The sequence below is a fragment of the Oreochromis niloticus genome, linkage group LG13, assembly GCF_001858045.2.
Source record: "Oreochromis niloticus isolate F11D_XX linkage group LG13, O_niloticus_UMD_NMBU, whole genome shotgun sequence".
Classification (NCBI taxonomy): domain Eukaryota; kingdom Metazoa; phylum Chordata; class Actinopteri; order Cichliformes; family Cichlidae; genus Oreochromis; species Oreochromis niloticus.
Genome location: NC_031978.2, coordinates 14,276,279 through 14,300,031, shown reverse-complemented (window position 1 = coordinate 14,300,031; position 23,753 = coordinate 14,276,279). Strand labels below are relative to the sequence as shown.

Here is a 23,753-nt window from a genome sequence, read left to right as displayed (position 1 = left end):
TGACTTGAGACAGGGTCCCCCTCATGTTTCATTACAGAGGATTTATCAGAGCCTTTATTTCATCAATTGAACCAAAAAAAAGGAAAAAAGGAAAGAATATCACTCACTTCTTCCCTCCGAAAAAAAGCAGCAAGCAGTTAAATTTATATTTACAAAAATTTGGACATTTCAGATATTGTAACAGACTCGACAAATGCTAATGAAGCCCTTCCGCACCTTACATAAACCTCTTTCCTCCTGCTCTGAGCGCCTCTCATCTTAAGAACAGTGGCGGATGTTTCCCTCCATCTTAGGGAGGAACGGCCAACAAAGCAGCGTGTAAGGGCCTTTCCCTGAAGAGTCCTTGTCACGCCGCGCCAAACCTCTGTGATTATCGTTGTTTTTGCAGAGAGTGTCCATGCCTGCCAATACCGCTGTTCCATAAATGAATTTGGCCCCTCGTCAACGAATTACCTAACACGCAGAACTGTGTATGTGTCACATCCAATTCCAACTCACCGGCTTTGGTGGTGTGTGTCAGCTGGAGGACTTAATCATCAATCGTCAATCATAATAAGCGAAGCACATTGATAGGGATTCTTTTTTCCCGCAACTACACAGTTAAATAAAAGTGTAAAGGGAGAAGTTAAAGCTGACCTTGTTAAATTGGGACCGCAATTTATATTCCTAATTTAGTGTATGGATTAATTAGTCTTGGCAAGTGTGTGTATATCAGTTTTCATGTGGCACAGCTTAGAGTTATATCTACTTGATCAAATCATTGCTCGCTTTCATAGGAAAGTCTGGAATGATATCTATCAGTCTTATCTTGATGTTTTTACTCAGAACAGGCTTCGCATATTTTTTCGTGGCATACTTTTAATTAATACTTAATTGGACAATTTTTAAAAAGGAATTTTTCAGCATTAGTCGCTAATCAATACCCCCCATCTTACATCATACAAATTTAATCACTGTGACCTGTTATAAGGCCTTAACGCAGCCACACATGCGTCCACGTGTTACATGCAAACTGGCAATGCAGTTTTTTTTCACAAGTCGAGGAATCTGGCTCATATTTTCCCTCTCGCTGATCCAATGCACTCCTCTCCCTCGTCATATAGATCGGAGTCTGCAGGGGCCAGAGGCGCTGACAGAGCCCAGATGCTCCCAGTCTGTCTGGGGGACTGGGGAGACTGGTGCCATGGGGTCCTGGAGCCTCTGAAGTGCCGCCCCCTCCGTCAACATGACCAAGGCTAGACCTGCACTTTCTCCAGGCTGAGACACTCTCCTTACCACTCTGACAGCCACCCGGCACAGTCACAGATTGATACATAGAGGGATACACGCTCACAGGCCCCCGCTCTCACGTAATGTATGGCCGTTCATCAGCCGTTCCTAATTAGAGACCCCCAGACCGACGCTCGAGTTCACGAGGTTACGATGACATGCTGATACAAGGTTACAAACGCGCGTGCACTCGCATGCTGATACCGCTCAGGGTTTCTTTTACGTTCTCATTTAATCCGGCTCCATCTCATCACCACTGTTTTAAACTTGCTCGTGTTGAGAGGAGTCTCTTTGTTCTAAAGAAACGAGAAAAAAAAAAAATAGACGGCGCACCATACGAATCCTCTGTCCCCTCGCTTTCTCTCTCAAAACACAAAGATCATTACAAGAGCATCAAAGTATGCCATGTTTGAAACGATATTTCTCTTTGTAGTCGTGGCATAGCATGGAGTGTGTTGGTATTAGATGCTGCTGTGGCAGCTGTCGTGGCTGGCTGTGTGGTGCCTCGGTGTCAGGGCCTCTGAGGCCAGGCTGTCCCGGCAGACAGACAGAGGGGGAGGAAACCTGATAGTGCAGCCAAGCCCCAGTCTAATGTCTGTCTATCCAGCTATCTATCCCTGCGTCTATCTCTCTGACTCACTGTTGGACATTGCCTATCTGCATGCCGGATACTCCTTCTGTGTTCCCAGGAACGGAGCACGGCTTGCAGCTGAGTTACAAGTTCCAAAAAGTCTTACTTTTCTTCATTTTAAACATACAAACTTCTCTGGAAGGATAAAAGCAGCTGTTTACCGATCACCGAAGCGGCTGTGGAATTAACTAGTCCCCGCTAAGCTTGCGCCTCATACCAAGGGGCGCAGGTTGCGATAACATTAGAATTATGAGCCGACATGTATGAAGAGAAGGAGATGGAAGCACAGAGTGTGTTTGTATTTGATGTGGGGGCAGAAAATTGTTCTATAATGAGGAGGGGTGCCAGGATATGAGATGGGAAGTAGGGAGTTGGAGACAGGATATAAGTTATGAGAGGGAAACTAATGTTAGGAAATGCAGAGGCTGTTGTTGTTGTGGTGCTATAAGCCAAAATGTACCTTACCACTATTGGCCATGATTAATACAGCCCGGCCAGGTCAAAACCCCGCGCTACCGCTACGGATGCCACCAACCATATCCTCGCTCTTTCTGGGACTCAAATGAGTGTGTGTCGTATGTGAGGGAGAGAGTGTGTGTGAGGGGGTTAATAAATGTTGAATCAAACGCCGCACGAGACACTCACACTCCTTAAGGGTTGCCCATTAGCGGTGTGTGGGTGCATGGGGAGTTTATCAGTGTCTGGGTGATTTATGAAGTCAGACTCAATATCATCCACTTCACCCACACACATATGGACATACACATGTGCGCACACCAACATGCAAGGCCACATGCTCACGCACACATGCACTTATATAGTCTTTCTCTATGAAATGGAGGCAGATATTAGGCCAAAATTAAAGGTTTCACAGAGATTAACAGTGCGGATGATGAGATCGTCTCAGCGTCTTTTAATCTAATTCCTTTTTATCTCTGAGCCAGCGTGATATGGAAGCGGTATGCAAGGTGAAAGCACAACAACAAAACAATACAGACGTAATAATAACAACACTGTTACTGATAAATGCTAAAATATCTCAAGAGTGTGAAAATGGACAAAATAAAAGGTGCGAATTATTTTTAGGAGACTCCTTAGGTACCTCCGCAAATTACACGGCCAATTACTGGCAGCATGTCAGAAGCTTTGATGCTGGACTTGTTTTTTAACATCAACCACAGCACTCTACAGACATCAGTATCTCTGGTTGCTAAATTCATAGCATTCCATAGAATTTACTTAGCCACAAGCAAAAAAAGGAGGGTGCTTACAGTGCACTTCAGAGTGCGCCTGGCTTAAATGGGACCCCTTGTGGCTGTGTCACAGCTCCCTTCGTTAGGGGGCTGACTGTAGCCTGTAGTCACCACAGGCATCATTAGCCCTCTGTGAAACCACAGACTGAGTCTCATTCTTCATCTGCCTGTCTGCTGCCTCAACATTTACGCTGCGATGGTGCTCCAATGGCAGAGTAAGTGAGTCCAGCAGCACGGCAAGACAGCCACACGGAGCTGATCGGATAAGAAATTCAAAAATGCAGCAAAGTTCAAATGTATTCAGTGAGAGGGCCACTTGAATTGGTTCTGCAAAGGTTAGAGCTGAGGTTATTTTTGGAGGGTGGATTATTAGGCTACCTGGGCTGAACAGAAGAGGAATAACTATGGGCAAGTAAGGGTCACTCTGGAGTTTCGCCAGACAGTGAGGAGAATCACGAATTTAAGGGAAAAAGGATAAACTGTCACTGTTACAAATATCACTGTGAGAAAACGTCGAAAATAAAACTAAAGGGCAAATTCAATTAAAGTAACAGATTTTTCTAAATGCACCTCCGCTGCTGCTGCCCTCTCCATATGGTGTTTTTTTTAAGAAGGAAAAAAGATATCCCAAAGGGGTGAAATAGTGTTGTGGTGAAATTTTTATTTTTTTAAAAAAAGCATATAAACATTTAAATTACAGTTTAAACGCTCAGGATGAATTCAAGGTTGAAATGTTGATTTCTGTTTCCCGTTCTGTACTGCCCTCTAATGGAAAACACCCCTCAGAAATAAAAAAGAAGGAGCTGTGACATACAGAGCAGCAGCAAGGAGAGAGACGTACAGCATAATTAATCATGAGCTGAACTGAGTGAATGCTACATGAAATCACTTTTTAAATTAAACGCAATTAAAATGATGAAAAGCCGGGATTTTGTCAGTTTGAGACGGATTTATTTAAACATGTCTAACGTAACAAAAGTACAGTATAAAATGCATAGGACAACTCTCCACTCGAGGTGGATTATAAGGCGAGAGCAAACAATGAGATCTAAATGAAGACAAAACAAATGCCTCACTACAAAGCTTTGTAGCCGTGAAATTCAGAGCCTTTATCACTGGATGTTGAACAAAGCATTCACTTGGCAGGAAATTAAAAAACCAACGAGAGGTACAAAGACTAATTCTGCTTAGGAAAAAAAATAACAACAACAACAATGCAAGAGACATATTTTTAAGGGAATAATAATTCTTTAGAAAAACCATTCCAAGCACTATCTGGCAAACGCAACGGAGACCCACGGGAGCATATGTTTGTAATTCCTACTGTTCTCTGTTTAAGTTATTTTTGTACATTCTAATTCTGCAACAACTCTGTATCACATTAACTATGCAGCATCTCTATTCTTAGATTTAAAAAAAAAAAAAGGATTATAAACTGAATATTTACAAGTTACTCCAGTTGTTCCACGGTGTGTGCCAAGCAAGGAAAACTTTATGGCCCTGTTTTGTGTTCTGAAAAGAAAAGAAAGAAAAAAAGAGACAAGAATAATAAAAAAAAAACCCTGGCCTTGTGAGTGTGTATATATATGTGTGTGCGTGTGTGTACTGACTGAAGGACAGTTGGGCTCTGTCATGCTTTAGCCTTCCCCTCCCTGCCTCTCATGGGTGAGCAGCCATTGTTTGAGATGGTTGCCCTTGCCGCTCATGTACGGCCCACTCTGTCCACTGCTAGAAATGACTCGGTGACAAGGAACGAGGAGAGGAACCTGGCACAGACAGAGAGAGAGAGACGGGGATTTAATAAACATGTGCAATTTTACAAATATTAGAAAACATTTCCACATGGACCAAGGCCCACTTTTAAAATGTGTTTTTTTAAATAAAAAGTAACTACTTTATTTTTACATTTGGTCAGAATTATGGGGAAAAAAGCACATTTTCACTAAACTTCAGAAATTTAAATACCTAAAAGCTATGATGTGGAGGAACAAAAAGTAATATTTGAGTAACACAGGAACACGGATTAGACCGCTGGAAAAAAATCAAATACTTATTCTCAGGTTGACATTTATTGTCACAGCACCACAATAGTTGCAAGTGCTGATAGCAGATATGTATTATGTATGAAAGAATCTCTGATTTAGCACATAAACGATGTGACTTAAAAGTAACCAACGTGCAGAAAATATGAACCGCTTTTTTTTGTAGCACTTTTTATATTCATGCACTGCATGAAAACAAAGTGCCACACCAGAAGTGTCTGGTTTGATCCTGCACAAATCCACATTCAGGGTGATGGCTCAGTCTTTGGGTATAAATGTTTTTTACTCTTTAATAGTGAAAAGCAAAGAAGCAATCAAAAATTAATGGGCAAAAACACCAGCAGGATGAATATTCAATCGAGAGGGTGTCAACATTAAGATCTGATAACCCTGTGATCATTAAAAAGAGGAAGTCGGTGGAGCGTTTACTCTTGTTGCAGACGACTGCCAGGGGGGTCCCGAGTTCTTTGTAAACTAAATGGCTGGAGAAAGATTAAACAAGCAAGCCTAAAACACTTCGATCATTGTGAATTCAGAACAAGAAGAGTGGCAATGGTTGGGAATGAATCACAGCAATTATTTCTTTTAAAATAGTCTTAATGTTGCCCTCATTTTGTTCTCGTTATACTAACCAGAAAGGCAACGCAACCGCTGCTGCATTGTGACTGTATTTCTCCAATGTAACCGTGTTAGGCTGACGTGACGGTTGCACCTCCAGCCTTTTATATGAAAGTTGAACATGCACCGTGTTTCGGTTCAAATCCATCATTAAACCCACTCCCATATCAACAGCAATAAAACTTTCCGAGCCCCAGATTAACCTTGCAGACAGAGAAATACTGCTCGAGTATTCAGATCAATACTGTTCCCCGGGTTTGGAGGGAGAGCAGGGTACCCTCAAGGCCTTCGGATCTGCCTCTTCACTTGGGGGGGAAAAGAGCACTACACCAGGCTTATCAATACTCAAATCCTGGTGAAGAAGAAGTGCCACAGAGAGGCGAGGATCGATTGAGCACACTGAGCTTTTCACAGCTGAAGCCCGAGTGGAGCAGTGCTACTGACAAGTAATTGACACTGACAATCTGACTCTGGATCTGAATCAGGAGCTGATGGCTCAGGCTCCCAGCCTCCTGGACGAGAGGAAAGAAATGTCTGTAAAACATACTGATGCTAAACCGGAGAGGTATTATACAGCCATCTAGCAGCAAAGCCACTGGCTAATGCAATGTATAAAGTATACAGAGAATCCAGAGGACGCTATTAAAAACGCAAAAATGCATTTTTTATAGTTTATCTACATTTTATTCTGTGTTATAAATTCAGCGCTCTTATTATAAATGACTTTTTGTCCCCCCCCCCTTCAACATTAATTACAACATGCATCAGAGGGGAGACCCAGCACTAAGACGAGGATGCACACAAGCACATATGAGGGAGAACATCTCACTGGCTGCACTGCTGCTGTACAAGAAGTGCTCTCTGCCTCACAGAGCACACCGGTGGTGCCCACAGCACTACATGGGCAGAGTTAAACAGGCTTTGATCAAAGGGTTTGATCAAAAGAAGACACACCACTTGCCCTCTAGCCCTCCATTTTGTACACAGTGGATTCATGGGCAAAATGATGCGGGCCAGGTTTCTTACAAGAAGCGGAGATTTGCAGCGAACATCTACAGTAAAGACTTGAGAGAACAGGAACAAAAGGTGTGGGCTTAAAATCGTGCTGTAGGTAGACTTTCCCTCCTCAGCTGTGCTCAGAGGGAGGTGTTTATTTCGCCATCGCACGTACTCGAACACGCCTACAGTTTAGATTACATATCATGCATCAGGGAAAACTTTTTAAAATGCATTTTACTGGAAAACTCCAGTCGTGCACACGAGTTAGGAAACTAGGAGAGACAATGCCTCACCAGGAAATGACCTCAAATGTGTTCTTTGCCTGTTTTATATATTCTGTCATTTTTTTCATGCATTTGTAAAAAATGAATTACTACCCATCAAATATTATAGTTCACAGCAAACTACTTTCACTTATTAATACAGCATATAAACTAATAATGATTTAAAATTACTTTTCTGTTAAAGGGCAAATTCACCGAAAAACTAATCATAACACTTTAATCTTACATGTGTTAAATATTGAAGTCACCAATAAAGTTTTTAAAATATATATATATATATATACATACACACATATATGTATATATATATATGTATATATGTATATATATATATATATATACAAACAGTTACTTTACCTGTCTGACTAAATAAAGTAAGCAAGACAGAAGCCTGTCAATCAATGTCAACCATACTCACCGGATTCTTCCTCATAGCCCCTCCCACCGCCCGCACCGCTCTGGGGTTTCCCGCCATCTCGGCGAGGCGTTTGTATGAAACCGTCTTTCCGAACGTCACATCTCTCAGAAGTACCTGCAGCACACGGCTGGTGAATGAATCTTTGCCAGAAAGCAAGAGGACGGAAAACGGAAGAGTGACAGAAAGACGGGAAAGGAGAAGGGGGGAAGAGAGAGTTCCTCATTTAATCAATCAAACTCATACAGCCAGCCGAGAGGCTGATAACATGAAGGAACTTTAAACATGTGTTATATTTTTTTAAACTATCTACTGTTTTTAATTAAAAAGCCAACGTTTGACTCATTAATACATTTTCACCTACTGGTGAACACTATAATGTCCATCCTGGCTCCATATAATTCCATCTTTTTTCTTCTTTCCATCTTTGCACTGCTCATTATACAACTAAACACAGAGAAGTCCCTCAATTTGACCTTAGAACTAGTATTAACATGCTACAGAAGCTGACGTGAGAAAATTATTCCTATGGCAGAAAAATCTAGGTTATGCTTTGAAAGGTCACAGCTAAAATTAAAAAAGTTCGCTCCTTCATTTAAAAGGATTAAGAGAGGCCAAAAAGACTGCAAATCTGCTCCAGATTTTTAATAATAATAATTTGAATGTTGCACACCATTTGTGGCAGCGGGATGACTTTGAGGTTAATCAGACCAATTTGTCCTTTTAATTGCTTTCTATTCAGAGTAGATTCATTATATCATCTTCACTTAAATGGCAGAATTCTTCAAATCATCCACAGCTTAACCGACCACATTAACGGCTTTGATTTCATTAGCACTTTAGCAGTAGCATTATCTTTTCTTTTTTTTTTCTGGATTACCAGGCGGTGACTGAGAGGCATGTTTGTCTAACTCTGATTGCTGAAGAAAAGTATTTGAGGCATCTCAAAAACCTTAAGACGCTGATGCACCGAGGTTGTGCAGAAAGCACAAAACACTCTTTTTCTGCACTGAGAACAAGATGAGGAACAATGGTCTCGTTATCAAGAGGGGGTGAATTTCTTCTAGTATATACATGTACTCAGTCATGAAAATTCAATTAGTGATCTCCCATTCTCTCTCATTTATATGGTCTAAGAGAGCACATGACAAGTGATCTATGTGAAATCCTTCTAAATTGGCATTGTGTGAAAACATGTCACACCCCTGTCTCTCTTCTACAGAGTGAACATCCTTTGCTCCCCAGGCTCCCTCGCTACCTTATAGTCACTCTCTGCTACACAAAGCCACGCGAACAAGGCAATTTGCCTAAACTGGGGGGAATAAGTGTAAAACCTAAAGGGGATACATTTGATTGATGCACACCCATGTGAGTTCTTTGTCTTGAACAAGGCCCGTAGGTACTGTTTAATAATTTTTCAGGTAATAATCACACTGTCAATGAGATGACGGGCTCTTACGCAGACAGACTTAATGTTATGAGGAGATGAGATACACCCCTGAAATTCCTTTCATGCATTACTCTCCCTCATAAAGCTCGGATTTGGCCACATGATGTGTGTGATACATAGCGATATCGCTTTTGTCACCGGCGGGGTAGATGACAACTTGCCCAGACTACGGATACGACAAATCCACAGTGATGCAAACGTTAGTGACAAACAACCAAAGTCACACCGGCAGACGCCGCCGAGAACTTTTGCCTACAAACAGACCGAGCAACAAGCTATGGCGCTGTGTACACCTTTGACTAATCCCGAGCAGCTGTTTCTCCTGGAAGCTTTCACATCTCCTACAGTTCTGGACAAAAAGTGTCTGTGCTTTTATCTGCAGGGCACAAAGGTTAAAGAACTTTGCCCTCATCAGTGGCTGTGACAGAGACTTCAGGCAGGTCACTCGAGGGGACCAGCAATGACTTGGAGAGCAGTCCCCTAGCCCCATACTTCATAAAGAGCCTAATACGGTGTGTCTGGGGTCAGGACCCTCTTTAGATCGAGGAGCACTGGTGTCAATTGTTTAAATAAAAGTTGAGAGGAACCACTTACATGTTTACAGACATCCCCATAATTATGTCACAGGTCATTACCTGCCATGAGGCCAGGTGACAGGGCCACTGAGGCTGCGATGGATTTACCCGGAGTAAAATCGAACGGGTTCGGCAGTTATGATGGTATTGACATATATGATTGATTTGCTCATAATTCTGTGTATGGGAGCAATTTGAAAGCCAAAAAAAAGAAAACAATAAACTGAAATCCATCAGCCCTGCTAATGATAGATTTGGAGAGATGACTTCCAGCTGACAGTCACCTCGTACATGGTGGTGAGAATAAAAAGACAATAGTGGAAATGCAGCTACCTCATTATCCTTTGTGTCTAATGGGAGGGAAGACTTTGACTCCCAGTCAAAGTGTCTCTTGAGTCTTGAGGGATCCATACTTTTGAAGGCTGACGGGGTGCTGATGATTCTCTGATTATTCGATATTCTGAAAACGTTCATTTCCCTAATTCCTCTCCACATCACAGGGGCGAGTCCTGGTGAGTGTCTCATCTCGCCCTGCGCTGTGCACAGGGGGAGGTTCAGGCTCCTGCAGGAACACAGTCATTTGGGCTTTGAAGAGCGCCCTTCCCCCCCTTTGCACGGCCCCCTCCCCGCACATTCCCCGCGCCGCTTACCGAGACTAAGATCCTCTCGTCTGTTACATATGGATGTATAATTAATGAGATAAGAATATGCATCGTTTTAAGAACCCACGTTGGTGTCTGTGTTTTTCTGAGGCAGCCAGCGCACGTACACAGGCGCAAACACAAGCTAACTGAGCATAACGCACGCGAGCACTCGCCATTCCCTTACCCCCGCCGACCAAACTTGCGTGTGATGTTGTGCATGACAATCAGTCGAGACGGTATAGAAAACTGCACCTTGCATCTCCTTTCATGTCACCTCTGTTTCTCAGGTATATAGTGACAGCTAATATGAAAAGTGGCTTGTTTTGTCAGAAATGTGTAAATAAACATGGCAACACTTCAAGTGAAGGTCACAACTCAATATTACATGACAAGTGCTGCGAGAGCGCTGTTGCGTTCAGGTTCTCCCACAAGATAACTGAGCAAACAAAAGTTGGTTGTCACAGATTGTAATGACCTGATTAAACTTGTATCTTTCTTTTTTTTCCCAGGCAGGCAGAGGCTGCACGACTAGATCGAGGAGGAATTTTTACAGCAATAAGGCAAAAAGAAAAATCCTTAATATTTGTGAATCAACAAGCAAGAAAAAAAAAAAACCTTCCATTTCCCCCCCTCAAAAGACAAATACTCTTGATGCTCACATTTAACATTTTTATACTGGCATGGCCTATGGTTCTGACTACTGAGAGCAATCCAAGCCTAAACCCTGTATTTACGGAGCCCCAAAACAACAGGCGAGGGAGAGAGGTGGAACACAGCACAATCACCTATTCAGATCAGGTACTAATGAAGAATTCCATCTATCCTGAAATTTAATTAAAACCCCAAAGACTTCAGATGAGATGCGATTTGAAAGAGCCTGGGGCTGGTACACAAGCACTTGGTGGCGAAGGGAATCACACTGAAAGTTGATATCGTAATTGGTCCTGATGTATTTCTGCATTGCCTTTGCGGGAGCGTGGGACTCATAGCTGTATACAGGGTCTCGATGGAGTACCTGCTCATTGAAAATGCCATCACTCAAGCACTGCAGATCTGCATGAAATTAGAGAGCAACTAAGGCCTGATTGCAGGGGAAGAGAGGCACAATTGTTAAATGCATATATTAAAGTCATTTTTTTTTCCTGTGTAGGTGTGCTTCTGTGTCTAAATGAGAGCTTCTGAAAATCTTTCAGTTAAAATGCGATGAGCATCTCAGTGTGACAAAGGAATAGCCCGCAATTGTTTTGAAAACAAATTTCTGTTTACGATCTCAAAAATGAGTCGTCGGGCTACGATATTGTTATTTCCTCGAAAGGAAACCGCGGCCAATCAGATATTCATTTTGTTTGTTTTTGTTTTCTTGTTTTCCTCTGCATCTTCAGTCGTTCGCCTCGCCAAAGCTACCGGTTCAAAGGACACTAATTGTCCGTTTTTTTGGGGTGCTTTCATTTCACTCACCCTAGGTGACTGGTCAAGCCAACAATAAGCTCATTCAAACTTTACCACCATTCACATGTTCTCATTAAAAAAAAAAAAAAAAAGCTTCCTGTCTGAAAATGTCAAGAGTGGAATTCGATCAGTTTCAAAGAATGTGCCAAGAATCATGGAAAAGCTTGCCAAGACTAACACGCGTGGTAAGAGCTGCCACAGATTACTGAACCAAGTTACAGCTCTGTGTTCTGTTCTCTCTCCTTTCACTCACCCACTCACTCACTTTTCCTCTGCTCTCGCTCTCTTCCTCGCACACTCGCTCTCTCTCTCTCGCTCTCTCTCTCAGCCATAAAATACTTCATTATAACACACTGAGCCAGTGAGTGTAAGTGATGTAACTGACAATTAAGAGTGAAAGCCTGATCCCAGTCATGGCTCTGCAAATATTTATCCATGACAGACCTCCTTGCAGGGCGGGGTGGTGAAAGGCAGGGAGCGGGAGACTCCCAGTGGTCTGCGGCTCACTGAAGTACGCCTGGAGCCATTCAACGCAGCGCTGCAACTCAGGGCTCGTTTCTGCCAGGCTATCGTTGACCACACAGCTCAGGGGGGCCCCGCTGCTCCTGTGAGGGATATAAGGCAGGATGGGGAGGTGAGGTGGGGATCAGAGGAGCAATCATAATACCCAATTCTTGCTTGAACAGTGCTAAATATGTCACAAGAGTGTAATAACATGCCACGAGTGACAAAGATGCAAGATGACATAATTTGCTGAGTGGAACTGAAGTTGTAAATTAAGACGCGTTTAAAATCTGAACTTGTACATTTTTGCATGTCGCTCGGCTTTGACGAATACCAGAGCTGTGGAAGATAGAATAAACCTCAGGAAGACAGAAAGGCAGAAATCCAGAATTTTCTCAAGAGTAGATAAATATATATTTTAAGAAGGCATAACAGAGTACGAAAGAAAAAAAAAAAGAAAAAAAAACAACCGTCAGGTCATAAGAAACAGCTAACAGTTCGTTTCAAACAACTTTAAGGGAGAAAAAATGGTTTCTTAAAACAGAAAAGTAGCAGAAAAAAGTTAAGAGCACAGCATTAACAACAGTTTCAACTCTGCTTGGGTCTAGTTTATAGTTCATGACAAGAATAAATGGATTTTTTTGGCCTGAGCGATGTTGGCCAGAAAAGCGCCGCACTTGGACATGCATCTTAGCTTGAGTAGATGCTTGGAGGAATTTGCCGACGGTTGAGTTGGCATCACTTAACAGCTGAATTTCTCTCTGCTGCTGACCACCCCCCAGGTCAATGCAAGCAGACTGACCCATATTTGACACTTAAAGACCCTACTGGGAAGGTCCTCTCTTAGCATGTGCATTACTCCAAAGTGGACCTCAAGCTGTGTTGTGGATCTAAAGCAGGCCCGCCAATTCCATTAACTGGTGTACAGGACTTATAAATAAATAATACCACCATTTAAGTGCCCCTTTTTTCAAAATTGGCTTGTCCTGTACGGTATTAATAATAGACATTTACTTTGTTAAACACACAGACCGTCTCTCTCCTGCACGCCGTAACAGCGCGGCCCTAAAGTGTTTTTACACTTGTGCAGGTCACAGTTTGAGCTGCGTTTTATATTGGACACGTGAAGCTGAGGTTTACTGGAGTGTTATGACTGAGCAGGTCAGTTTTCAGAGAAACCACTCTGCTTGCTAGTTTGTGGCTGTGTGATGAAAATCTCCCGGGTGCCGTTTAACAGTGGGTGTAAATACAGTAAAAGGTGTAAATACTCTCATTTCTAAATAAACCACACAGCAGTTTATAGTTGAGTGGTGAAAACTTGGAAACCCACCAGCGGGTTCTGTGCTGAGACCCGCTCAAACAATGGCCATGGCTCATGGCAATCTCTGTCGGCATGGGTGAGTGCCCAGCCAGCCCCTACTTGTCATTGTCTCTCCTTTCTATCCCCTCCCTCCCCTCCCTCCCCCAGCTCTCCCTCCTCATTTCCCCCTCTCTATTGCTCTATCCTCCCACTCCAGCTCTTTTGGCTCCCCACCACCTACACCCCGACACACACACACACACCCACCATCCCCCAACTTCTCTTTCTCTCAGCAAGGATCTTCAGGCCACTGTTCCCTCTCTACACACCCTCAACCCCCCCACAACACGCATCCTCACACCACCACCACCACCTCCTCTACCCCTCCACACCCTCTCTTTCTCTCCGAGAGGATGTTCCAGCCGCTGCACACTGACAGCTCGGGGATATTGTGTGTGGAAATGTTCCTGTTGGACCCGCAGGCCCTTACAATCTACCGGACAAAGGCTAGTGCACCTTTGCTTAAGGCTTGGCACCTTTGACCTTGTGCTTACACTTCAGACTTGTCACTGTGGCTAATTTTCCTCTCCTCCCAGCTTACGGATGCGCCCGTTTTTAAAAGGTGTTTGACTGATACAACATTGACAGTAGTAAAAGTTAATGCAATGCAGTACATGTTATGGCTGGCAAACAACAAGGAAATAAATAAATAAAACGGGGGGAACAACATCAGTTGAGCTGAAGTCTGTCACCTCTAGGTGCAATGGGGGATTGTTTTTAAAAGAGCATGTGGGCAGTGGAGATGTAGCACTTGTGCTTGCAACATTTCCAGCCGCTTCAGTGAATCAGAAATCAGGCAGCATCATGTGATCTTTATGGAGTCCAGACTGGCACATTAGAAGCTGTGCCCTTCAAATGAGAGATTAGAGATGTCTAATAAATGTCGGACTAATTACAACAAAACTCTCCAAGGGGAAACAATCTTTATATTGTACTAAAGTAACTGCCAACGCTCTATGAAAACCAAGAATTATAATTAGCAGTGATTATAAAGAGTATTTTAATAAACGTGTGTAGCGAGTGTGTTGACGTTAGAACAAACAATTCAAATTGGGTTAAAGAAGAATTGTTATTTTATTATCTTTTGACTACATAAATCATATTTTTTTCCATGTCCTTCAGCCATTTACTATTTCATCACAGGTAAAGAAATCAGAAACTAATTCCAAACTAGCCGAGGATCTGCTGCACTAAAAAGAATATTTCCCTTGATAGAAGATTGCGATTTGAGAAATTTTCTAATATTGTGCTCCTGTCACAATCAATTTCCAATTACCATAAATCATTGTTGCGTAAAGTGGGACTCATTTGGAGTTCTACCCGTTTTCCAACTCTAATATAAAGAATGAATTGAGCATTTATACAATGTTGGAGGCTATTTTGTTCATCCTGGAAGAAACAATCAAAGGAGACAAAGGGAAAAAAAAGAAAAGAATAGCTGACATTAAATTAGTCTTTTTCTGTATCTCTAGTTGCACAAGACTTCAGTAAGACTTTTTCTATCAGCTGCAGACGTAAGAATGAAACAGGTTAACCACAGAATCTAATTGAAAGGAATCTGGCGAAGGGTGTAATGGTATATTGCACTAAAAGGGGAAAAACTCAGAACTCATGCCTCCATCCTGTGAAGCGTGATGGCGCTCATCCTGACTCGATCGGCTGTCACTTTTGACACAGCCTGCCAGAGTTCTCCTTCACCGATCATGGGTAACATGGCGGGTCAGAGGATGAAATAGAAAAGGCCAAGAGCAGTCCAATATTTTCCTCAGCCTTATAGCTGCAGATACTTAACTCAGAGACGTCAAAGACTCAAGAGAGCATGAAAAAAGCCTAAAATGACTGTCTAAAAAGGGAAAAAAATACAGCATGTCTCTATGAATGTCAAGATCCTGATGGTCTCTGAGCCAAAGGCTGTGATACAATTGTAAGCCACTTGCTCAATGCAGCTCGTTCAACCATCGGAAGATCATTCAGATGCCTATCTAGGCAGTGCAGCACTAAACTCGAGAGCTTTTGGAGTGGGAAGCTGTTAGGAATGCTTCCTACTCTGTTCTGGGGTGCACGTTTTGTGCTCCGCTGTTTCAAAATAAAAACAACTGGGCCGGATAAACTGCTCTCTAGATATCCCGCAACTCTTATTAGTGAATGTCCGCCAAAGAGGCTGCAACACTCAATCCAATACATAAAGGTGGTGGTAAAATACTGCAGAGTAGGCAACAAAGCACACAACAATTAGGTCTTCTCCCAACTGGCTAGCCACAGGAGTCAGTGAAGGCATGTATTACCAGAGCCTTAACTCTTACTCCATTATGTAGTGTATCCACACCCCGACGCCGCAATGTTTATCTACAACAGACTACTGAGCAGTTTCAAATAGCGTTTTTAGCCTCTATTCTCAAGTGCCACAGTAAGAGACTCCAATTACCCGAATGGTAAGGAGCCAGTGAGGGAGGCATAAAGTACATTAGGGATCCCCTGTAACTGCAGGGACCTTTTAGAGCCTCAACTGAAGAGGGCCGGGAGACTGGGGGGACAGTGACCCTGCATGGATAGCCTCTGTCAAAATTTGACCACGTCAAGCACAAAGGCATTATGGGAATCCAGTGTCACCAAGTCCTAATTACTGTCTGTGTTCAGAGCAAATTACTGCCTTGTTCCTCTGATTAGCGAGGAGGCTAATCTTCACCTGTGTACGCCAGCACTGCTGAGGGCCCTTGAGTGTTAGCGCTTCGTCTTCTGTAATTTATTTTTAAATCAGTGCCCGCTCCCAAGAGTTTTGAGTGTTTTGTTGTGAACCGCTTACCATGATCCCCACCACCGCCCCCTCACCCCTAAATCCTTGACTAAATCCTTGTTTGGTGCCGCAGGAAGATAAGCAAGAACAACACTTGGGCATAATTGACTCGTACTCCTCTCCAAGATGTCAGAGCGGAATCATCTCTCTGCATATTGCCTTAGTATGTCACACACTGTACACTTCTGCATGTTGCAGATATAGAATCCAATCAAGTTCTAAAACAAACTAGCGCAACCCTTATGCTGGAAAAAGTTCCCGGTCGACAGCAGGGAAAGGGGAGGGAAACAAAAAAACTGCAGGAGCTGCTTTTAGCTGCATCTCCACAGTGAGCAGCAACTCTCATTCAACTCAAAACCTCACCCTGGAGGCTCCGCTTTAGAAACCACAACATTTGCAGATTTTCATCTGAGTGAATGTCAGTGTCTCGTCTGTGTGGGGCGGTTTACAGGTAGTGTGTTACACAGGTGTTGGTTTACACAGGAAATGGCACATGCAGCCTGATTGGGACGGTCCCGGGGAGACGGAGGCATAAACATAGAGCACAGATGGGTCCAAGGGCCAGTGGGAGCAGCACCTTAATGAATACGCAGCTGAGTACTACACTTCACAACATGCAAAACAATATTCTAAGGCCGCAGCAAAAAAATAGAACAAAAATCATCAGAATATCATTACACAATGAATTATTCATACCGTTTCTAAAGGGACTCCGTCAAAAAGTCTCTCCCTTGCTTTATTGATGATTTCATTCAATATCTCAGCAGTTCATGGTTTGTATGACAAAGCATTTTAGTTACAAATGTAAGCAGTTTATTTAGCACACAGCAGTGTCTATATATATATGTATGTATGTATATATCTACATATCAAGCAAAATTATAATTTAAATGAACAAAATCGTACGTTAGATGAAATAAACAATAGATGGAGAAGCGGAGAGAAAAATTACAGTGGAATAAAAAAAGTTGTTATATTTCCCGGTGTGTGAGCACATCATGTAAACAGGCCCCTCAAAAAAGGAACACATTTGCCATACTGCTATTCAGCGTGAACCAGGACATTGATTCACAACACTACATGAGTGTGAGAAGAAAAAAACCCCCAAAAACGATAAATGCATCACCTCAGATATTTCACACTAGCGTTGGTAGTGTAAAAGCTGTTGTGACAGCTTGGGTATTAGGGATAGATAGATGGAAAATGTCTGGCTGCTTATGAATGCCAATGTGAGTGGGGTGACAGGTTTGACACAAAAACACTCCACCTCAGAACAATTAGGCTGTTCTCAGGCCCCATCCAGTGTTGTCAGTGATAATGGAAAGCTGTGAGGATAACTGGTGATAAATAGACTTTAACACCCTCCTCCTTAAGAGCAATGCAGTCCTGCAGTCCTCTCATATGCTTAACTAATCATGACCATGGCCAGCAAATTCATACAAAAGACTAATTACTGTTGTACTTCACTTCAGTCTCAAAGGCCTCTTATATAAGGACTTGGGGGTTCTCTTGCCTCTTTTCTCCTCTTGATGGGTATTTTTTTACAAGTAGGCCTCATGCTAGACAAAAGCGTTTAAAAATTGGTGATTGCTTTCATCCGCTTTAATTACATTCAGAAATGGCATTTCTGCCACATAATACACCCCTATTGTTTCAGAATTATCTGGCTTGGGGAGTAAAATCTACAATATTTGACGATGCTCCCGAGCTAAATCGCCTCTTGAAATTGAAATATGCAGCCGAAATACAAAATAAAAAGCCAGCCTTTGCTGCTGATATACTGGAAGCTCCTTGGCTTTCTCCAGAATGCTATTATTATGCATATCCAGGTAGAAAGTTAATTAACCCAAAGCTTAAGCTAATTATGGTAGCAGAATGCTATCAACCAAACGCTTTCAGTCAGACAGCTGTCCAGAATTTCATTTGCTAATCATTTGTCTTTTGCCGGAGCATATGGTACATTTCCCCGCTATCACAGCAACAACAAACAGATGAAAATCATTAACTAAAAACAATGTGCAATGTGAAAAATCAGACACAGATTTATAAGGCTTTGTGTCAGAGAAAAAAAAGGGGAGGTGGGGGGGGATTTATGGCCTGGGAAGTATAATGATAATTTTTGGTTTTAGCCACTTAGGATTTTAGGCAGATCACGTGACCCGAGTGTGCTGGGAATTCAGATGCACAAATATATTGTTTATATCTATATGCAAATGAGACAGAAGTGTTTATCCGTGTAAAATTAATTACAATTTTCTATAGGAGCATATGAGAAAAGATCTTGTTCCTAACAATTTTTAGCTTCTAGCACATTTTGTGCATGTTTTTACCAACACAATATTTTTTGTTGTTAAAAGTAGAAATCCCTCAGCTCTGAATTAAATCAATTATTTTCCAAAAAATGTTTCATGCATTATTTCTGTTTTTTTTTTCTTTTTTCATAAAAACACATCACACTGGCTGTTAAAGGGTGATTGATATCAGCATTGCCTTGCAACATTATCAGGCAATAAAGGCTACTCAGGTTCTAATGCAACATGTCATACACAGGCTCCTGTAGTACATTTCTATTGAGGACCTCACAAGCTAAATTGCTTTTTTCCTGCTCCCCCACATCTCAGCCAGCTTGACAGACAAATTGATCAAAGCATTGTAAAATAATATGCTCACAAAATGTCTCGGGGCAGGAGTCCAGCCCTTTTTTTTCATTTTTCACCCTAATAAAAAAGTGCTCTATGATTTCCTCTGTATTATGTGTCTGTGCTCTGTGTGCAAGAAGCATCATATTTCAGATAATAGTAATCTCCTGTAAACAAAATGCGTATCATTTTTCTGTGAACGCTGAGGCCATGCTAAAAACTAAAGGGGGGGAAAACTGGTTAACAGGGAGGCTGGTGCGTAGGGCCCCAACAGGGGTTGTTGAGATGTAATGAATTTGTTCATCTGATGGTGCCTTCAGGGCTGTCGTTAGACTGGCAGAGGAGGTTGATTTCAGGAAATGTTCCTAAGATCAGTTAGGAAGCAAAAGGGGCTTGAGACGTTTCTATTAGAAAGAGCTGACGGTCATGGTGTGTAAGCAATACTTCAAGGGCGTTTATGTAGCTATAATGGCATTTATCAATAACTATCTATCAATGCCACAAATGCTTCTGTTGCTGGCCCAGCTGTTCAACGCCAAGCAATAGTGAAGTCTGAGAAACGCAGGAGGCAAACGCGGCCGTGTAAGCCTTCAAAGCTCTGGCTCGCTGGCAAATATCTGCTATAGGTCTGAGTTTATGCTATGCATGGACATTATCTATTTCCCATATCTAAAATATGCTCTTAGAGATCATTTATCACAGTGACTTCCTAAGCCTGTACCACAACACATCCGAAGCTGGAAAGAGCCTTGTTTAGTATGTCATAAATAAATCAATAGAAATGGCTGATCTGAACTATTACTGCTACAGGCGGGCTTTGGTGAGATCTACATGTAAAGCCGGTTGCAAAGATAAGCCTGTATTTTGTCACTTTATCTCGCCTCCCTTAATGCCTGTTTACATTGCGTTACTACATATATCTAAGGTGGCTCTAGTTTCCCCGTCCTGTGACAATAACAATATATTCAACCGGTTGAGATAAAATCTAAACATTTTTACTAGTAATTTTTTTTTGGGTGGGGGTGGCGGGAGGCTCACACCTTTGCGAACATACAGAGATGTGATCAGAGCTTCACTTATGACCGACATAGCAAATGATATTAAAGTGAGAAATGATCTAGTGATGCGAATCATTAAATTCATTTGCATATTCCTACTGAACCTGAACACACAAATTAAACCCTGTTCACAAAGAGACGGAGAAAGGTGCTTGTGCATGGTTACAGGACATCTTCCATAATCAAAATTCCATATTATTAATTTTCTCACTTCAACTCATTAACAACAAGTGGAATGTTTTTTACTGCTTGATGAATTTTAGGAAATAGCAGACAGTCGAGAAGGAAACACATGTTGAGGTATAATATACAAGGTCATTAATGGGTTTCCATAAATTAGAATTTGAACATACATTTTCAAAAGGATAACTTCCTATCCGGGTGCATTTGGAAATCGTTTAATTTCCCCGACCATTCAAGTTTATCAAATGCGAATCTGCGATACATGGATATTTAATTTCAATCTAATCAAAACTAATCTGAGCTGTAGGATGTGGACCTGTAAAAATAAGGAAGAGGCACTTATTAATGCTGACTTTAATCAGTTTCAATCGCTTCAGTAAGACTGTCTACGTTCCTGACACTTTTGAGGGATGGGCAGGCCGAGAAATGCAATCACATATTACATTTCTGGGTGTCAGTCGACACTCAGAACTACTGCATACAACTTGAAGGAAACATAAATAAACAGGAGAGAACAGTCCATGCTCCCCGTGGCCTTTGCTGACCCTACAGACATCAGTTCTAATCAACTCCCTTGTGGGTAATAAACAAGTTATTTTTCTGAAATTTCAAATATACTGCAGGAAGAATCACAACCACATGCCATCAGAAATCTAATTTCAAGCCCAACTGTATTCTAGTGCCCCTCATATTTCTAGTGCCTGCTCATATTTGCCCAACTTTCTCCAGGATATTTCTTGTGGGATCTACAAAAATGCCCTGCTTCCAATGAGGAATGGTGGCACTCCATCACAGGAGTGGATTCTGTCTGCCTGTAAATTTCACACCTTTGTTTATCACGTCACCAGCCCGGCTGTTGTACAGTACCTTTCAGCAGGTGCGACATCCATTAGGATCTGGATGGTGTGCACACCATTCTCACATCCACTGACTTGGATCGTCCCCAGGGGGCTCAGCAATGAGATGGTCTTCTGAGTGCACTGGCTTTCCCCCTGCTTCTTCATCTTGCTGCCCTGCTGAGGAAGTACAAATTACACTACGTTCATTGACATATTCATGTGGCAACTTTCACAATTTCCCACACATATTTGCATTGAATGATCTATTGAAAACCTAGCGGGCCACCAACGGAAGATGACTTACATATTTGAACACCTTGCCTCCAAACAATGTCATGATGTGACTTGATCCCCACATTACTATCCAATATTTCTTCTGTGTATGGAAAAGAATACGCCTATCTAACCAATAAATCGCCCATTTTTTCCCCTCTTTCTGTTCTATATATCACATAAATGAGAAAAACAATGCAGTCTGTTCCCTTGTCTGGTGGGGGATTCCCAAGATAGCTCGACATTATTTTCAATCCGTCATTTTTGGTTGATGGCCGGGATGTTTTTCTAGCATTAAATTTGTTCCTTAGGGTGCAACTCCGATGGGATTCTGGTTTCCAGCCCTTAACAACAGCAAAAACGTGCAGCTTTTCTGACGACTGAGATGGATACTGGCAATAACCAGACAGCAGTTCCTTTTTTATTTTTACTTTGAGGGAAGGAGAGATGATTGACTATGTTATATGTGAGTTTTTGAGAGATGGGGGTTATAATAAATAAAGGTCACATTGATTGTAAGTTTCAAACAAGTAACCTTTCCTTCCCGGAACGATGATCTGAAAAGTTTAAAGTGCACAAATGCAATATCTCCATTTTTACTTTCAATATTACACATACCACGTGTTTTTAAATGGTTAACTCACATGTGTGTGTACATTAATGGGAGCTGTGCATCGCTTTGACTAGACTTTATTTTCACTATGAATTATTATTTCTTGCATTTAATTACAAAACAGCAAATAAAAATGACATGTGACAATTAAAGTTTCAAAACAGACATAAAGAAGGAATGATATTTAAAAAGCAATGACAAAAAAAAAATGTAATGACTGACTAATTGTTTTAATTTTTGCAGGTCTAGTATATTAACAGATGTAAAACTCTTCCTCTGCTAAACTGACTTTTATAGCATTTTTAGGTCCTTAATCAAATTTTCAATGCTCACCACATGAAATCTTGTGCACTAGGTATTTAACGAAGCAACAAAACAAACTACAGATGAAACAATTAACCACAACTGGTAACTACTTCAATAATTAATCCTTTTATTTCATTTTTGTGAACTAAAAATAAAGGTATTCAGCAATCCAGCTTCTCAAATTAAGAGCATTTTCTTCTTTCCTTTGTCTTCCTTGCTCGTAAACTAAATTTTGGGGAGCTGTGGAGTGGAGAAAATGACACCTTGAGCTTCAGAAAATTACAGACTGTTTAATAAAACAATAATCACAAGCTGTAGCCCTTAAACAAAGCAAAAAATAAACAAAAACACTTCACTGCTCATTGCACACTCTACTTTTAATTTAAGAATGGATCTCTTTTTATTTTTAGATTACTCCCGTATCCACCCCCCCATCCGCACTTCACACACGCATACTACCAACACCACCACCACCACCACATCTGTCATGGTATGTGATCACAAATGCGTCTGCTTCAACTTTCTTGTTTCTACTCTTGCAGCTCTCACTGTATTCATCAGGGGTTTGCCTGAACTGACAATAAAGGCGAGAAATTTTCTGAGCCAAACAATGGTACAGTGCACTTTGGATAAGCGCTGCACACACTCCGTGCCATTTAGCAAGATGGTAATAGACTCATAGATAGAATAATGGACTTTGGCAATAATGGCCTTGGCTAATAGTCTGCGCTGATTAAAAATAATGCTATCATGTTTGTTCTGTGCCGTTTTCGGTGCAGTAGAGTAGTCTAAGTGAGTGCCTGGGTGTTTACCCAGCTCTTCACGGTGAGGAACAACAAACAATAAGCAGATTGTGTTGTTAAAAAGAAAGAAAGGAAAAAAATCACTGGCGGCATCCTCATGCTCGTCAATCATTTGACTCGTTTCTCATTAGACTAGTTCCTGGTCAAACCTGCGTGATTAATTGAGTAGAAAGCGCCCCGTGACTGCGCAGGTGTAAAAATGCAACATGTGTCCTTAATGTGCTGTTTCAGATGACGGCTCCTTGGGTGAGTATCTCTTTTAACGTAAAAAATACACATATTATAATAATGAAATAAACAAACGAGAGTTCGTGTCTGAAAGGCGTATTAGCAAAAGCTAGCCCTCGTTAGCTTAAGCATACGCGTACTTTCTGCTTTGTGTATGTTGTTAGCTTGTGTTAGAGAAAGTTTAACGCTTACAAATAAAACCTTGTACATCCAAACGGTGTCTCTGCGATGCCCACTCCTCTTCCCCCCTGTGCAAAACACATGTAAAAGCAGAACTCTTCCTGTTTCTCAAGGCAGCGTGGTCTAGCCGGCCAATCACGAGAGGCAAAAGTCCGCTCTCGCTCTGTAATTGGTCCATAGGAAGTCTCCGCTCCTCCCCTCTGCCAGGGACAGACATGAGAAGAAGGCTTTTCTAATCGGTCTCAAGTTGGGATTTGGGGTCCTTCAGGGGGTCCCCGGTACGCCGAAGACTAGTAATGGTAGTGATTTAGATATTTGATTTGCTTGATATTTTTACAGCAGGA

The 23,753-nt window shown here is 41.8% G+C and overlaps 1 protein-coding gene across 4 annotated transcripts; it reads right to left on the bottom strand.

The window, feature by feature from the left end:
- Nucleotides 1-4,087: 4,087 nt before the first annotated feature.
- LOC100701879 (methylated-DNA--protein-cysteine methyltransferase) lies at nt 4,088-23,570 on the bottom strand. Of its 4 annotated transcripts, none has more exons than XM_003438379.5 (6): nt 23,422-23,570; nt 21,035-21,183; nt 12,074-12,234; nt 7,515-7,654; nt 4,764-4,919; nt 4,088-4,665 (listed from the first exon to the last, which is right to left on the bottom strand). In XM_003438379.5, the coding sequence occupies exons 1-5, from the start codon at nt 23,437-23,439 to the stop codon at nt 4,791-4,793; spliced, it is 597 nt and encodes a 198-aa protein (XP_003438427.1). In that variant the 5' UTR covers nt 23,440-23,570; the 3' UTR covers nt 4,088-4,665; nt 4,764-4,790. The 4 variants fall into 4 exon arrangements, with proteins under 4 accessions (XP_003438427.1, XP_005474296.1, XP_019222662.1 ...); XM_005474239.4 differs by having other exon boundaries at nt 21,035-21,180; nt 23,422-23,567; XM_019367117.2 differs by having other exon boundaries at nt 23,431-23,554.
- Nucleotides 23,571-23,753: the final 183 nt, after the last annotated feature.